The sequence below is a fragment of the Nestor notabilis genome, unplaced genomic scaffold (genome assembly GCF_000696875.1).
Source record: "Nestor notabilis isolate BGI_N333 unplaced genomic scaffold, ASM69687v1 scaffold4396, whole genome shotgun sequence".
Taxonomy (NCBI): domain Eukaryota; kingdom Metazoa; phylum Chordata; class Aves; order Psittaciformes; family Psittacidae; genus Nestor; species Nestor notabilis.
The window spans coordinates 46753-65511 of NW_009933265.1; the positions used below are offsets into that span (position 1 = coordinate 46753).

The window sequence follows — 18759 nt, forward strand, 5'->3', positions numbered from 1 at the left end:
CAGGGGTGTCCATGGTTCAGCTACAGTAGTCATTTTTCTCCTTCTTAGTAGCTAGTGCAGTCAGTGCTGTGTTTTTGACTTTAGCCTGAGAACAGCTCTGATCCCTCCAGGATCCCTCTGGGAGCAGGGGGAAAAGGAGGGGAGTGAGAGAGCAGCTGCATGGTTCTGAGTTACCAGCTGGGCTTAAACCATGACATACGCTGTGGTGAGCAGGCTCCTGGGCTCTGGAGGAGTGACCACTGGCACCAGCGCTGGCACTGGGTGCTGCTTTCCTGAAGGGCCTTCAGGTTGTGGAAGAAAAGGATTTGATGAATTGCTAGTGCTAAGTGCTGGATTGTGGGTTGGGACAGACACTTGAGAGAATAAAGGCTGGCCTGGCCCAGTACAGCAACTCTTTTGAAAAGGCAGCTGACCTCAAATGAGGAAAAATGATGAGCAAGACTGGGAACAAAAGAAATCAAGACAGGTTGATGAGTGTTATGTGTCTGAGAAAGTGAGGAATACTCGGTGCTGAGGGCTGAAGTTGCTGCTAGTGAGCCTGAGACACCAGCTCAGCAGGGGGGACTATGGGGATGTGGCAGGAGACTGGCCAGGCTGTGGGACAAGACAGAGGGGCACAAGTGAAGACAGAGCTGAGGCATCTGTTCCCACTAGGAAACACGAATCTTCCAGAGCCTTTCTGCCTTGTCACAGTGTACTGGAGAAACCCAACGGCGATTTGTGTATCTCTCTGCACTAGTGACCATGTGCAGAGATTAACTATTAGACTACACACTGTTACTGTTTTAACCTCTGACATTCCAGTTAGACATCAAGGCCAAGTTATACTTTCGTTACACATGAGTTTCCTTGTGATGGAATTAGTTATTTCAACTTTTGGTTTTGGATTCACTACATGAAATATATTATTAAAAAGAAGAAGTATATGAGACAAAAGAAAATGCCAAAGTGAATGTTTGTAGCTGCAGTCTTCGTTCAGTGCTTTTGTATGTATTTGTTGTAGTAAGCACTTTAACTACAGCATAGTCTCATGTTGCTGTTAAAAGACTGGACTTATTTCTTGTTGTCTAGGGATGCATCGGGGTTGTGTGGCGGCCAGGCCTGTGTGTATGGGATCTGTTTGTTTGTTGCAGAAACAGGAACGTTCCCCAGCGGGGGCTGTGGGAAGCTAATCCCAGGAATGCTGTTCAGAGAGTTGGGATGTATGTTCTTGCCAGTGGTTTTATGAGTTGACTCTGGGCAAGTGACTTGCCCAAACTTTTGTGGGTGGTCACTAGTGATGTAATCCTGGGTTCTGGCTGACTCAGCTGAGACATTCAGAAGTGCTGAGGACTCACAGCTGCAGCAGAAGTCAATAGGAGCTGTGCTTTGAATACATTATGCTGTGCAGCACTAATTACTTTGGAGTGCCAAGTCCTAGTCATCTGCAGACTTATAAATCAAACTCCAAAATCTACAGTATATCCTTAGATCTTAAAGCTGATCTTAGATTTCAGACCTGTGTTTTTTCATACCAAGCTTGCTTTTTCACTGTTTCTTAACCTTTGCAACACTCTCTGTCTAGTGAGATTAGGAGAAATGTATAAAGCAAGAGTAATGATGGATAGGATGTATCTAAATCAGAAATGGGGACCTTTTGTTTAAATGCTGATTTAATTACTCCAGACAAAGAGGCTGACAGCCCCTCAAAGAAAAGTGCTGCTTAGGCACCCATATCTGGGGAGATAATAACCACAGCTTCCCATCTGGCTTCCAAGCAGAGCAAAATCGGATGGCAGCCCTTCCACCAGCATCTAGGTTTGGCTTAAGGTCAATTTTGAGTCATTTATTCTACATCAGTTTAGTTTAGCATTCTCACTATTGATAGCTGAATTGGTTACTGATAGTTTTGTGTGTAGTGCTGGATTTTGGTGCGTGATTTCTACTTGTAGGAAAAATGATGGAGTTTGTCCACTAAGGAAAGACTCTAATGCACTTAAGTGTTGGCTTTCTCATGGTTCTGTCAAAAAAAAACCAAACCAACTATCCTTCAAGAGAGTACTTTTGTAATGTAATATTCTGCTCATTCCACCTTTAAGTAATGCTTTCCTGACATATTTACTACTTAAGGAATTGCTGTCATGAGGGTACCACTGTGTTGTGCAGTGTTGTAAACAGACCTGTAGATAGAGTTTGTAGCTTTTGGTGCTTTAGTGATTCTCTTGGGAAGAAATTACCTTCTTTGTACCTGAAGGAGTCTGGGTTGTAAGAGAGCTGGGACAAATGATGATGAAGCTTTTGGGATTTGAAGAAGGTGGTCAACAAATTCTGAGCATTTAAATCACTGTTATAATCAAAATCAATTTTCCACAGATTAAAATAAAGGCAGAAAAGCTGTTATAAAAAATTGAGCACTGGTAAATCTATTTATTATAGTAGAATTAATTCTCTCTTACATGAATTATAAATTAACTGCACCATAACAATTTCATGTATATTTACAATTGGCTGTGAAATCCTCAGCTTCTTTAAAGGCAAAGGCTAATTTTTTTTTTCCAAGACTGTAGGTGTGTAGAAGCTATAAACTTTGGGGACAGAGGAATGACAGTTGTGCCTTGAATGCTGTTCTTCCTCTTAAAAGAAAATGATAATCATTATCTCAGGCTTCCAGTAAATACTGTAGCTGAAGCCAGCACAGTAATAAATGCTCCATAACTGCCTCTGGTGGCAAGTTCTCTGGCTGGGGAATCAGGTTGGCTTCTGTAGTTGAATCCTGTAATATGATTTTCATTCACTGTTGTAAATTGGCTCTGGACAGCTTCACATGTCAAACTTGACTACTGCTTTCTGGATCTCACTAGGCAAAATGTGTCATTCACTCCTGGCCTTCAATATAAAAAAGAGGTTTCTATTGTCGGGCCAAAAATATGTAGAAAATCTTCTATTCTATGAGGGCAAGACACAAAAATAATAAAGAAAATAGTTTACATTGAGAGTCAGTAGAGAAAATATAAATATATGGGAAATGTTAAGAATAAAAGTGTATTCTGTGCTGAGACAGATTCAGGGAAACAGTAAGCTCTCTTTCCCAGCTTTACAAACCAGCAGTAAGCACAGGGAGGTTCTGCTGTAGGGCCAAGGCAGGATTTATTTCTTTTATCTTTACTTATAAAATTAAGTGTCACTAATGTCATCTATAGGCATAAGATGGTTTTGTTTTGAAAAATCTAGATTTCATGCACATGATCATTTTCATTTTGGCACTATCATTTTTTACTTCTTTTCTCCTCTGCTGTGAGATTTCTTTAAGACAAGCAACAAGTGATGTGCAGGTGAGTTTGACTCAGGAAAGCTGTGCAGGAGCTAGTAACCTTACCAGGTTTGGGGGAGGTGGGATTTTTGGTTTGGGGTTTTTCAGTGTGTGTGTGTTCTTTTTTCCCTGAGAGATCACTTCAGTCCAGCAGGAACATAGATTTAGCCTTATTAATACAAATGAATGGTATGAACAAAAAAGCAGAGGTCTTTTTTATCTAATAATCCTGGTTTTACCCACAAACAGTTGTGGCATGGCAGTGAGAGGCAGCTCAGGCACCAACAGTGTGCTCGGTGCATGCCTGCACCCTCACTCCAGGGTGAAGCAAGGAAGGTGAATGAATGAGACTGGCAGGAGAAGTAACAATGAAAGGTGGTGAGAAGGGCTAAAAATTCTAATTGGGAATGTGGAGTATCCCAGTGATAGATGGAAAGCTTGATGTCTGGCAGTGTATTATTGCACTCTGGCTGCTTATGTTGATAGGGACATTGGTGTTTGTCAAAAGATGTTTTGCAAAGTACCATCATACAGGTTTCTCTCTCTGGTGTCTTCCTGTTTGTACAGCATTTGTACAGCATTTGATGCCAAATTCACCTGCCACAATGGAGCTGGTGGATTCATAATGTGACTGCCATTACACATTCAGCATTTACCAGCAGATAACCTGACCAAGTGCTCATTACTCTATAGAGTAATGTCATCTTAAACTAAACACACTGTGGTATGTCAGGAAATCCAGTATCACTGGCACTACTTCTAGGTGAACGCTGGTATCAGGGAATGTATCAAAACATCTTGTTTCATTCTGAAAGATGTCTTTGGGTGAGCAGAATTATCTCTGTAGCATCCTGGGTATATTTATTTTGAAAAGTCACTTCATTCCTATAGCATTTTGTCTATCAAAGATCTGCCCTTAGGTGAATAGTTAAGAAGCAGTGTTTTTAAAACTATAGCAGCAGCTCGACAACTAGACCCTGGAAATCTCCACCAAACGTCAGGATATGAAGGGAATCTCTAGCTGTCACCTTTTGTTAATACAGGCAGACAGTTTACTGGCTCTCAAGTTCTCCAGTTCCTAAGGCAGAGTGACTGAGGGGGATTTATCATACATATTATTAATTTTATTTGGAAGTCATGCAGGTACTGCGATGAAAGGCAGCAGTATAAAAGTCTTGGAGAACCATATGCGTTTAGGGGGTTTATAGCGGTGGTAGAGTCTTTGGCTCAGGTAGATTGAAGGCTTTAGCTGTCTGTTAAAACAAGCTGAATGTCCTGCCACCCCAGCGTACTTTGGTGTCTACCTGTCAGACAACTGAGGCATGAGAGACAGAGCCACAAAAAGGCTGTTCCTTGGCAATGTAGGTCCATAAACACATTCTGAAGGAACAAGACTGCAGATTTTTGCCTTGCACTTTGCAGAGCAGCGCCCTGTGCAGTGCTGCAGTGCTGCCGTGTAAAGGGTGATGACTGCAGCTTCTGCATCTTTCACTCCAGCACAGGCTGTGGGTTTGGGCTGAGTAACTGCAGGGCAGGATTCTCTCCTTCCCAGCATGGATGCCTCCTACCCAGGGCTGTCTTTGGGTTTGTACTTCCATCCAGCTACCTGAACCTGTTGTGAGTGGTAAGAGTAAAGCTTATATTTCAAATAAAGTGGCAGGGAAGGGTTCAGGACAGGGATCAAATCTAGCCCATATTGCTAGTAAGACAGTCAGATTTTAAGTGTGTTTTTTTGGTCTTAAATGCTGAAAATATATATGTAGACTTGTCTTCATTAGACTCCAAAATGTAAAATAAGGTATATAGATGAGATAAATGTAAGCTAATGGGCCAAGCAGCTTTTATAATCCAGTTGTTCTCACTTCTTGGCAAGGAGGAACAGTCTCTTTCTTGACTGTTATGTGCTCTAGACCTTTCGTCCTTCCTAGTATAAGTGGCTCTCCCCAGCCCTGGGCTTTGTCACTGTGGGGGATGCACATGCTGATTTCCCCCAGACAGTCCTTAACCAGCTCTCTGCAAATCCCTGCTAATGGGGAAGGAGAGAATGAGGAGTTTGCCCTTCCCAACAACCTTCACACAGGTTGTGTGCATCCTGCCAGAGCCAAGTGTGCTACAGTTACCGCTGCACACTGATCTGATCTTGTGCTTTCTCTCTATCAGAGGTTACTTTTGGTTATTGGCTGCCTGAGTGAGGTGAGGCCGAGAGACCCCCAGCCCCGGGAGCAGAGTGACCTGATCCAGGGAGCAATCCAGCTCATTCACTCTCTCCCAGCAGGGAAGTTCATGACTGCCCAATGCAGAGGGATGTTTCTGACACGTCTCAGGCAAGAGCTCACTGGCACTGGTAATAGAGCATGGCTGTCTCATTTGTAGGCTCTATTCACCTGACAGCTAAGAATTATCAGTACTGATGCTTCAGTCCCTTTCTCTTTTTCTCCAAGTGAGTGATTTGTCTATGTTATGGGTAGGTAAGCGTGACAAAACATTACACATTAGCAGCTGAGACAGTGTTTGAAAAGGGAAAATTGCTAGCAAACTGCTCCATTAGAGACCCAAATAACAAATTCTTTCTTTCCCTCAATGAAAGAGAGATAGTTACGGTCCAAATTAATTTGTCTTTCTCCCCACTCTGCAGGGGGAATCGCTTTTCAAGACAAATGGCTTCGTCACTCCTGAAAGTGAGCTGGCTCTATTAAAGCTGCATTAGGCAGAGTTTAGTCCTTTGTGTTTTGGCATCCTGGGTGTGAGCAATAGAGGCACCAGATGAGGAAGTGATGAAAAGATTTGCACCTCAGTGAACTTTGGGATGTATTAGCATGGGAATTTGAGTGCTTATCCTTTACTCTGGGATAGTCTTTCAGATTTAACTGCGTAGTTTCCCCCTATATGTTTTACTATTTTATTTTTCCAAGAAGTTTGCTTTTTGGTGTCATTGGTGCAAAGTCATTTAAACAGAGCGGGAAGGAGGATGACTTTATCCTATCTAACATTATTTTATTACAAGAAAAATGCATCTGAATCCATTGGGCCCTCATACGTTCCAATCTCTGATAATATATGAGAGAAGAGAAAGGAAGTTGTTCTTGTCCTTTGATGTTGTTGTCAAAGACTAAAATAAAGCTTTGAGAGGCAGACAGCATTGCTGTGTGTCACAAGGAGGGAGATCGGCTTCAGTTCATCTGAGTGATACAGCAGGCAGCAGGCACAGTGAAATGAGTAACTGAAAGGAGGAGCAAAAGACCTAAGAGGTTTGGACATGGCCAGTGGATTTCATCCATTTTGTGAATTCTATCTGTGGGTCTTTTAAATAGATATTATGAAATACCAGAGGAGAATTTTATTGAGTTGTAAGAAATCTTGAATGTGATAGTTCGAACGATCAAAATTCAGCCTTTTAGAGCTGTGTCTCTTGTGCAGAGTTCTCAGGAGTGTGATTTACAATTCTTCTATAGTGTATTCTGGTGATACACAAAAAAATGAACTCACTGATGCTGCTTTGCACAAGCACAGGTGGGTTTATAAGATATGACAGCACTTTAGAGTATGCAGGGCTAGACCATGAAATACAGTTTTCCAGGGGTCATGTTGTAGGTAAATGAGGTAATTTTCTCTGAAATAAAATGTGGCTGTAAAAGTTAGATTAGCTTTTCACTAAAAAAATCACATTACTAGGTAAGAACTGTTGTTCACTTGGTTTGAAAGATGGCATCTGTAGCAGCAGTATCCCATTATATTGTGAATAACACTGCCTTATAATTAAGCCTTCATCACCTTGAAATTGCCAGCACCCCTTCTGGCAAAAGCTAGTGTTTCCTAGGGATTTTTAAGCCTGTCTTTCAGATGTCATTCATGAGCCCAGATGAGGTGAAAGCACAAAGTATTAATACGAATAGTTTGCTTTCTACTTAGTTGTGTAACTGCATTGTGGTTTTCAGCCAGTGCCTGCCAATCTATAACATGCATTTATGGGTCAGATAAGTACTTCATACTGTTAAAATACCCAGTAATTTAATGCTGCACTTTATCTAATGCTCCAGGACCAACTCCATTTTGTGCCCAAGCTGGAATCCACCTGCAAACACACCCTGATGAGGGCACACAGTGCTGCTTGTTGCATCTCTGGTAGCATCTGCAAGATGCAGTGTGCTGAGCATAATGTGTTATGTGTAGTCTTTAGTCCTTCATTTACAGACAGCTTCAATAAGGAAACGTGAGGTGCTAAGGTGAAAATATAGTAGCAGATGACAACAGCCTTGTCCATCTATTTCTGTACAGGCCATCTGCTGCAAATTGTGTAGGAAAGGGTGAAGAATCCAGCTCTGCCTCAGAAAGTGGCTCTCTGAAACAACTCTTCCTGTATTCCTCCCCACCTGCTCTAGGAAGTTCATTTTTTCTTATTACCCAGGATCTGTGGTATTCCAATTCTCGTTGCTTTTGCCTTCAAGTCACTAAAACATCCTTAGAATTTTCAGTGATTACAAAAAAGGGGCCATGTTTCCTGCCCCCCACTAGATCTGACTTTCTTTGCAAGAACTGCTATGCTGTGTGCATGTGCAGTGTGTGTGAACCCCCAGTTTCCATCCTCAAGGCAAGGGAATTGGACAGGCATGGCCCTTCTTTGTTCCTAGAAGTGTCTGCATAGAAATACTTAGGAGGAGTTAAACATCAAACTGGCAAGCTGACAAAAAGCCTTTATGGGAAGAGTATGTGTACTGCTAATTCTGGTGACAAACACCCAATAGTAGCGTGCTGAAGCTTAGAGCAATTTGCATGTCACTGTGAACTTGCCAGGAATGAAGCATGTTATATTTAGACCAACTGGAAGGGAAATCTCAGACTCTAATTCAAATCACAAAACAAGGAATAGAATTAACTCTGGTCACAACCTTTAAAATAGAATGCTACAGAAATGAAAGAGTACGTGCACACCAACTGCACAAGTTGACTGTGCAAGTGTCACAACATTCAGGACTTAAATGGCTTCTTGGAGTATAACTGAGCTGGGAAAATATCTTATTTTCAAGGGGATTTTTCTTTTGTCTATTGAAAGCACAGATCAACAGCAGAAGAGGCTGTACAATAGAGGGCTGATGGGCCTTACGCATTTTCTTTACGTTATTCCCAAGTCCTTTAAAACCCATGATTTACTTCTCCCTGCATCTCATTTTATCTCTGTTCTTGGTTTTAAAATTTCTTCTTCCCTCTGCATTGCTGCAGCAGTTCTAAATGACTGGAGTGATTCATTCTATCATTCCAGTATGTTGTTCTGTTTCAATTCTAAACCATTTCCAACTGCAGATTTTTTGCTATTGAAACTGTTTCTTTTTATGATATCTTTGGGAAAAATACACAATGTTTGAATAGTAACTAAAAGCCAGGTAAAATCCAGTTTTGCTCTCAATTCCAACTCTGATTGTGGAATTCTAGCTGCCAGGGTCTTTGAATTCATTGTGTGGGGATCCAGTTTTACATTTCTTATTGAGATGATTGTTTGGGGTTCATCTGAGGCAAAGACAGTCCTTTTAGCAGGCATTTGGGGAACTTGCTGACAAAGACTTGAAAATACTTCTGGGAAGGAGTAGAAATTAATCTGAGTGGTTACTGTATGCACTATCTTAAAGCTGCTATGTTTTATGTTAGTGGTACCTGCATTTATGATAGTTCATAAAGAATACTTTCAAAACAAAGCTCAGAAATGAAAACAGCAGCATTGTAACGTAGTCTGGACCATATTTTAGAACACCTTCAGTATTTGGTAGTTAAAATAGGAAGATACAGTCCTTTTTGCTCTCCTTTAACATAGATTCTTCCCCCCTCCTTAAAAATCTGGATTCTTATATCAGGGATTTTTCCTTCATGTTTCAGGTTGTTCCCACAGATTGCTGTTCCTGAGGTGCTCTGATGGCATTATTAATCTACTTACTAAGCTATCACAACATAGCGTAGCTTTTAGTTGAGATAGCTGAGTTCTATTTATGACAGCTAGTCAAGGAAAACATCTGCATTTGCTACCTTAACTTTGATTAAGTAGTAATAAAATACACCTACTATTTCTTATTAATTCCATGAGCTTTAAAGGTGCAATGTTGTCCTGGGTTCAGCTACAGCAGTCATTTTTTCTCCTTCTTAGTAGCTGGTGCAGTGCTGTGTTTTTGACTTTCAGTCTGGGAACAATGCTGATAGCACCGATGTTTTTAGTTGTTGCTAAGTAATGTTTACTCTGACCAAGGACTTTCTCAGTCTCATGCTTTGCCAGAGAGGAGGGGAAGCCAGGAGGAAGCAGAGACAGGACACCTGACCCAAACTGGCCAAAGGGGTATTCCATACCACAGCACGTCATGCCCAGTATAGAAACTGGGGGGAGTTACCCGGAAGGCCCAGATCGCTGCTCGGGTCGGGCTGGGTATCGGTCGGCGGGTGGTGAGCGGTTGTGTCCTTTTCCCTTGTTATTCCTCTTATCATTATTATTGGTAGCAGTAGTGGTTTGTATTATACCTTAGTTACTGGAGAGCTGTTATCTCAACTCGTGGGAGTTACATTCCTTCGATTCTCCTCCCCATCCCTCCGGGAGCGGGGGGAGGAAGGAAAAGGGGGGGAGTGAGCGAGCGGCTGCGTGGTTCCAAGTTGCCGGCTGGGCTTAAACCACGACAAATGTCTAGAGCCTGTGACTTTTCTCTGTACAGATTTAGTGCAGTCAATGAGATTATTTTATTTTCGAAGTTATTTTCTCAGTATTTTCTCCATTTAGTGGCTTTCAGAAGAAAAGGCTGTTTCTTATTAAAACTCTATAAAATTGGTTTATATTTATATAAAACCTGCTATCATATTTAATGTCATTCCTGTCCTATAATCGTGTAGTTAACATGTATATTACTTTGTTTGTTTTCAGACGTTTGGAACAAAACCTCATCAAAATCATTCCCCCTGGAGCTTTTACCCAGTACAAGAAGCTTAAGAGAATGTAAGTTTTAATAAGACCAACATGCAAGAGCAATCATGAATCTTCTTGCTTCAAGTTCAATATCTTTATTTGAGAAACATATTGGCAATTTCTGTGTTGAAATCACTGGGGATTGCACAAATAATCTCTTCCAAGTGTAAGCAACAATGGAATTTGGTTCAGGATGCCTAACAGTGCATGAAAGCCTTAATAATACTTAATTTCATTTCCCATTATAAATGATGTGAGCTAATTAGCTGTTAGTCTGTTCAAACTTCAAATCTGCTTCCTCAGAAAAGACTTTGAGTTCTGTTTATTTCCTCATTCATTCTGGTATTGCACCACTTCAATTTACCTGACCCTAGTTACAGCAGGAGTACCTGTTCTTTCAGAGTAGTTAAGGGGTTTTGTAGTGCATTTGATATCTTGATGTTGAAATGGTTTGGCTGTTTAGAAGAAAACAGACACTTGCTGGAGCCTGTTTTCTCTGTTTCTGAATCGCCAGTAGGGACCCAGACAATTCTTTTCTCATTAGCTCTCATGTTTTCTCTTTGGATTTAAATAAAACAATCCTGATTTGTAGCAGTGCTCTCATGCAGATAACCTGGGCATTCCCCCTGTAGGTCTTTCTTTTCATTTTTAGCTGATATAGGAGAGATGTTGTGACAGTAGTCATACAGTAGCGATACAGACAGTGGCAAAGCAAGTTACTCCCACTTCAGCAGAGTATCAAGTTAATGATGGGTACTACTGAACCAATAGCTTCCAGAAGTCATTCAGACTTTGTTAGCTCAGTGCTAAGACTGCTAAAACTGCTTTACAGTTCTTGTTTTCTGATGTGAGCAATACTTACTGGATTTAAGAAAGTGTCATCTTAGTTCACAGAAGACACAGGATTATCAGATAACTAATGCTTTTGGAAACTGAAATGATCCTGCACTGTACTTTTGGATTTAAGGGTAAAATTACTGTTTGCCAGTCCAAACTTACCAAGTTCCTAGAGCTGGAGAGCTGTAAATATAGATCTTAATAATTAACAGGTCAAATCATCAATCTTACAGAGTCTCTATTCCTCTGTCTCACTTTCAATATAGCTGTATGTATTTTTAAAGAAGTACTGCATTAGATAGCAAGACAGTAATTTCAGTGAAAAATGATGGATTCCTTTTCAGTGACCTAACTTGTAACTTTTTCATTATTGAAGTCACTACTGAGTTCTTTCTGAGGTATGACTAATTTTAGATTTTGGCAATGTTTTACCATCCTTTCATTTTCATGATTGGTGAACTCTGGTTTTATGGGAATTGACCAAAAAAAAAATGTTCTTTAACTTGACTGGCTGCTCAGCCCAATGCAGCACTTACTGTGTGGAGTGATTAATGTCAGAATTTCACAGCACAATTCCATTAGCAAGTTGTGTTAGCAGCTTTCTGGAGTATAATTGGCTACTCATTGAGATCTGAACTTGGAATTAAGTAATAAGTTACTGTGCCAGATGATCTGTATCAAAGCCTAGTGAATGTGACAGCATATGGGGATAGATACTTAGGCTGCAGAATGTCCCATAACAAACATGATGCTTTGCCATTTGGCTATTGACCTGTCTCCTTGTTAAAATTTCATTACTCTAAAGGGGCATCACTGTTGTTCTATAAAGTTTAATTGAGGTCATTTGTTTCACTATTTGAAGAGACTATTGACATCCTCTTTACAGTGTGCAAGATTCCTTGTGGTTTTAACACAGAAATATACTTTGGTCAAAAGACTACTCTTCAAACAAGAGAGTTATCCTTCCTTTTCCATATAGAGGAAGGACATGTTTGCAATCACTGAAGTCATCAGCCTCTTTTCATTTCTGTCACTTTGATTTCAATGAGCAGTGCAATAGCATGAGGAATATTGATTGAATTCATTGATGCCCTACTCGGGGTACAAGTGAGGAACATTATTTTTGTTGTTGTTGTTATTATTATTAACTATTACATGTAATAATATTTTAATAGAATTTAGAGGATAGTACTGGCATAACATTGGGAATTGTATTGTATTTTTCTTCTTCCAGTGAATAAATATGCAAGAATGTTAGGGATGATGGACTGCTCACTTGCAGCACTCTCAGTATTTTGATACTGAGTATTTCCAGCAAGATTATGCAGTTTTCTTTGCTTAAGTAATTGGATAACTGAGAATATTGTTTAGGTAAGAGCCAGTTGTCCAAGATAATCTTTATCAGATTTCATATTAATTGGTCAAGTTGATAGCAGAAGGTGTATGTATATTAATTCAAGTGTTTCATTTTTATCTAGCTGAATTTGCTGTTTAGAATGTCTCTTCAATAGATTCCAGGGTGGAAGAGTTATTTTGGGGATTGAGTTTTAGCAAAGGAGCTGAAATCTTGTGTATTGGACTTCATCATGATTGCCCACATCTTCTCACACAATTAATTACATGAAGCTCAATAAATCTGTCTCAGCAGGAAAGACACAGGATTTAAATATGCAGTTGAATTTTATCATCTGGGATGATGGTTCCTCTGATTTTGGGGTAAATGTAACAGGTCCTAGCTCTGTGCTCAGTTGTTCAAGGGCTTCAGAAGATGTTTGAGGGGCTTGAGGGAGATACATCTCATCTCCAGAGACAGAAGTTGTTGTCATTATGGCACGGAGTATCCAAGCCCAGACATGCCATTTTGAATTAATTTACATAGCAGTTGTGCTTGTACCATAGTTCTGTAACTTCTAACCTACGAGTTCCAAAGTTTATGGCATCACGTCCCATTTTGTCTTTGCTTTTTTGAGGCTTTTAACTAACAAGTTTGTAACACAAGACTAAGACCCACGTACGTAGAGACACTTTGAAAGAAGTGGTTGTGCCTCTTTAGCTCTGATGCTTGTAGTGACATTTCACGTTATCAGATTAATTTTTCCATATATTAGAAGAAAATACATTGAGATTTCACAATCTTCCCAGTAGCTCTGTGGTGTTGCTACTTTTATTAAGCAGCTCCTAAAACCTAAACCACATATGACACGGATTTTTGCTGAGTACTCTTGTCAAATGAGAAGAGCCCATTTTACATGTTAGAGATAATCATGTAATCTGTTTCTAATATGTTAGTCGATGAAGAGAAGATTTATTCAATAGTTTTCCATCTGGCTGCATCTAAAAATAAGTCTGGTTTGTTTCACAAACAGAACAGCTGTGTTCTGTTTACCTTTTACAGTAAAGACATTGAAGCTGTACAGTCATATGTTATACAGTGACTCACAGGGTACCCCTGCTCCCCTGGTGCAAAGTCAAAATCAATTTGTGTCCTGTCAGAGGTGCAGGGAGACTAGAATGAGGTGACTAATGTTTTCCCTGCCTGGGTGGAATCCTGATAAGTTTATTACATTTCCAGCTCAAGAGCCACATTTCCACCGGGTGATTCAGAGATCTTAAAGTGTGAAGGTGAGCTGTATGTGATCTAAATTGGCTTAGTTGTGCAAGTTAGAAAAACCTGTATCTCTTTGTCTTGATGTAAATCAAGCACAGAATAGGATTATCTTACCAAAGCAGACCCAAAGAAGGGAACAAAAGTACAAGGACTTAATTGACTCCCTTTGCCTCAGTCAAGTCAGAAGGCATGGAGCCTCCTTATCCAACAGCAGTGGAGCTTGCACTCTAATGGAGAGGAAATAATGTGTCTAATTATCTTCTAGTGCTGATTGTAGTACATCTCCATGAAGTGAGTGAGTGTCATCACCCAGCATGGCATTTATGCACATTCAGGCACCATTAGTTATATACTCATTAGCATCCGGACATGGGGAGAGACGAAGGATGGGAATGTTGAAATGTAGCAGATCAAAAAATAGTACTGAAATACTTGTTTCAAAAATCAGATGCCCTTTTTCAGATGCTTGTTGTTGTTCAGCAACTCATGATTTCATGTGACTGTGGTAGGTTTTAATATGTTCCTCAGTAGATAGTGCAGATTCACCTCACACTTCTGCTTACCTAACAATTACTAGATAAAACGCAGCAAATGCCACCAGGCACTAAACAGGTTTCACAAAACCCTGTATAAAAATAAATATTCCTACTTTAACTGTCACAAATTTGGCTGCTGTGAATTGAGCTGAAGAACCAGAAAGCTTCATCGAATGCTGTCCTTGTAGGCATGATGTTGTAATAGAAAGCATCAGTAGATTGCATATAGTTGTTTCACAGGCTTTATAAAAGAAACAAACCTTATAAAAGAACCAAAGAAAATCTCACTTTATGTGGCTAGAATTTAAAACAGTTAGAGGACTTCATTAAAGTTTTAACCAACAGTACTTGTAGCTCAAAATATGTGTAGAATGGAAAAACCTTCCTACTTTTGATTCCTAAGTGATTGTTCAAGTGATGTTTATTTAGATTTTGCTTGAGATCCTTAGCATGAGCCCCAGTGGAATTAACAGTGAGGTTGTACATGAAATACTGTATGACTCCAGCTTCAGCTATCAGTGTAAAGATTTGATACTACTGGTACAAGCTGATTCCAACTGTCAGTGGATGTAATGAGGTGGCTGGAAGTTATGTCTGTAGCTAAGCACCTGGTTGAACTGATTGACAGAAAGATTGCATTGCAGTGACAGTCATGATAAGAACCACAGAATCAACGAGGCTGGAAAAGAGCTTCAAGATCATCAAGTCAAGCCTTTACCCCAGCCCTGCCAAGGCCACCACTAACCCCTGGCACTGAGGCCTCGGCTACACGGGGTGTGAACACTTGCACGGACGGTGACTCCAGCACTGCCCTGGGCAGCTTGTTCCAATGCCTGAGCACCCTCTGGGGAAGGAATTGTTCCTCATCTCCATCTGAACCTGCCCTGGCTGTTTCCTCTTTCCTGTCACTTGTTAAGTGGGAAAAGAGACCAACTACCTCCTGGCTCCATCCTCCTTTCAAGTAGTTGTAGAGGCACTCAGTTCTGAGCATCTGGGTCCCAAGTGTAGCAAATTTGGCTCTGTGTATGAAGAAATTGTGGCATAATCTGTATTCATCTTTGTATAGGTGGTTGGTTATAATTAAAATTGAAGGGTATTTTCCAAAGCAGGGACATGCTTTCCCTTGAAAAAGGCAATCTGAAAGTGTCTGAAAACAACAGTGAGACCTGGCAGTGCTGTGTCAACCCTCTTCCCTCCTGGAACACCAGATCAAGGTCATGGTAGAGTTTTGTGCTGCTTGTTTTCTCTAGGCCATTAAAAACCAAACTGGTCCAGTGCCAAAGTCCTTAGTGGCACTGGTGCCTGCTTGGGCTTGGGGTCTGAGTAGTTTGTTTCCCATCCTCTTTCCTACTGGTATTAAACAGAGATGGTATGGGAAAAAGAAGTCGTACCTCAGAAGAATTTTCTCATCCTAAGAATTATTGATACTGTTTTATATAAATTGGGAATAGCTTTTAATGGACTTTCCTAGAGTTTTGATGGGAATTTTGTTTGAAAATACTACGTTTCTGGTATTTATGCTGAGTATTTTCATCTTTACATCTCATTTACGACAAAGTTTCTTCTTGCAGACAAACACTCTTGCTGCCTCAGAAGCCATTACCCTGGTGCCTACACTGTGCTGACACCTTTAATCCCACTATCTTCCTTAATGCATGTCCTGCCAGTACGTTCCAGCTCCCTTAGAACCTTTCTTCACCTTATCTATCATTTCACTTACAATCAAAATACGAGCTTCTGTACTGTTATAAGGTTAGCCTTCCATGCCTGCCTTTAAACATCAGACAACCTTCACACTTTGTCACAGGCTGCTCCTCACCCTTGAGGACCACCCCACAGAGTCACAATGCGATCTCCATTATTAATAGCTCTTAAAATGGTTTTATCAACTTCACTGTTATTCTTCAAAGCTCTTCATAAAGCTCTTTGTCTCAATGTCCATGTAATGAAAGACCTGACTAACAGGGGAGCTGCTTATTTATTGAGGCTGTTGTACTGACTGGTTTTCTGATAGCTCCTGCAGTTTGCCGATCTGTGTCCTTACATAGTTCGTAATTCCTCCAACATAATATGATAGTTTAGTTCTGGATTTGTATCAGGTACCTTCTTCCAATAAACTACAGCTGAAATATTTTCATCAAAATCCTGTTTATAATTTTTTTTGTTTCATTCTCCCTTCTCTTTACAGAGACATCAGCAAGAATCAAATCTCTGACATTGCACCTGATGCATTCAAAGGCTTGAAGTCTCTCATTTCATTGTAAGTAGAAAATAGAACTGAATGGGCATTTGGGAAGAGCTTGCATGTAAGAGAAATAAAGATGATAATGTGCTATCTGGGAGAACTTAGGTTTCTGTGTGCAGTTGCCAGCTTGTGTGAAGCATCTCATCTTTTGCAAATGAAATATTGGTCACAAAGGTTAGGAGGAACTGTTTGCACATCTCTGGTAAGTTCTTTTGTGGGTGAACACCCCAAGGTTACTGATTTGTTCACTTCTTCAGATTCAGTGCATTGGTTGATGTGTTGTACATGTGTACCTGCAGGCCGATCCATGGTGCACAAATCCTCATCACAGCTCAGACACTGTTTGGTGGTGTTCATCAGGGAGGAGTTAGGGGGAATTCTTCCATACTGAATTTTTCTTCTGTATTAAAGACCTGAGATTGCACTCTTTTGTGAGTTTTTTGGTTTATTTGGTTTTGTTTGGGGTTTGGGATTTTTTTTCAGACTAGTGAGGGAAGAACCTAAGCTCTTAAGAAAATGTTTCTATTGCTTAGCTGTAATTACCACTTTATTAAGCTGGAAGGGGACTAAAATATGACTCCATATAAAAGATAAAAGGAAGGCAGGATCTCTTGACAACCATTCCTTTCTCCTTGTAGAACACAAAAACTGTTTTAGCACCAAGTTGAATTTAAATGCAGCTATATTTCAACCTAGCTACCCACAGCACTATTAAAACAGTGGGGCTTTTAATGGGTACAAGGTCAGAAGCTGCATATGGAGAAAGAAGTAGAACAGAGTGTTAGAAAGAGCCCCAGGTTAAGCGAAGAGGGTAAGCTCAACTGGAGTAATATTTGCCTGCATTAATTGTAAAGACAATTTTAAAACATTTAGCTCATTAATATTCATGTAATAGTTTTATTTTTAAGGATGTAGTTTATTTCTAAAAGCTGCCATGATTTTATTCTCTGAATACTGGAAAATTCAAACCCCCTATATAACTTGTTGACTACTGCTAATATTAGAAGTTCATTCAGCACTACACATACATGTTGCAGTACACTCTGAGCCAGATTGCAGAAGGATGGGCCTTTTTTTGTGCCCTGGATCCAGCTGGGAGAATGCCAGAAATATATATTAAGTGTTGCTAGCCTTTGTTGAGTAGTCAGGGTGGTGTTATTCAACATACTGTGGAAACGGTCAAATCCCCCAATGCTGTCTGGAAATGATTCAGTAAGAGAATGACATTTAGCGAACACTACAGTTCTGGCTTAGTATGAAACTACTGCTGATGTTGCAATGCTACAGCTTTCTGGTATTGGCAAACCTTCTGGCTAGGAGCAAGCTGGACAGGCAAGACATTTCTACTGGGCTTGACTTCCCAATGCAGAAGTTATTCAGCTTCTCCCAGGTGGCCTCAGGAGTGGGACAGAACACATCAGAGTGGACAGAGAGGAAATGAGAATATAAACGGGGTGGGAATTTATAGTGTTTTGACTTGCATACAGAAGCAAGTGAAATGACTGTGTATTCTCTGCCCGGTCATCCAAAATGATATTTTAAGTAAATGATGTTTAAATACGTTTATATCCAAGTCGGTAATACAGTGCTTAAGTTAATGGTAGGAGGTTCCAAGGGGGAAGAGAGAGGGGAGAGAGATGAGATGCAGCACAGGAAGGGAACTGCCTCTGAGCAGTGTTTCCTAGTGTTTGCCTCAGTTTCCTCCCTCTGCAGCCACACAAAGCTGGTGTAACACACAACTGTTTCTCGTTTGTCTGGCAGACTGGTTTCTAGGACAGTATCAACTCCAGCCTTGAAACTGTCAGCCTCCTCCTCTAGGTTCAGTTGTCCATTGTGCTTGCCATTGGCTTTTACTTTCTTTTGAGAGGTTTTACTCTTGCAGCTCATTGCAGGTAGGTCTTACAAGTGTTTTCCCTATGACTGATAGACAAGAGTTAGTTTCATGACCTGTTACCCAGGTCATGAACCTCTGGCAGGTTCTTCCCTGCTTATCACTTGTGTAGGTGTTCCAGTTTCTGAGCCCTAGGTATCGTTATGGAGCAAGATTATCTGGTCTTCTGCAGAATCTGGGTTTCTCTGAAGAAACCTCCCCCAGGCTTCTACTTCTGAAAAGTAGAGGATCTTCTTTCATCTGATCTCTGCTCTAGCCACCAGGGCAGTTCTGTCAACCGCAGAAAGACAAGTAAGTGCAAGAGCAGATGACTTCTTTGAAGTGCTAGCCCTCCCAGTGAAACTGCCCAAGGGGAAAGAACAAGGAGGCAGAAATGAAGTAAGAGGGTTTGCTTACCTGTGTTTTCTCTTTTAAGCGGTTCA

At 40.6% G+C, this 18759-nt stretch overlaps 1 protein-coding gene across 1 annotated transcript in view; it reads left to right on the forward strand.

The window, feature by feature from the left end:
* The window catches only part of LOC104407486 (slit homolog 3 protein-like), a gene marked incomplete at its 5' end in the record, with an annotated part of 141439 nt that overhangs the window by 46617 nt on the left and 76063 nt on the right, over positions 1-18759 (forward strand). The window contains 2 exons of the mRNA XM_010016787.1: positions 10179-10250; positions 16390-16461. Coding sequence (XP_010015089.1) covers positions 10179-10250; positions 16390-16461 — 144 coding nt within the window. The remainder of the gene's footprint in view (positions 1-10178; positions 10251-16389; positions 16462-18759) is intronic.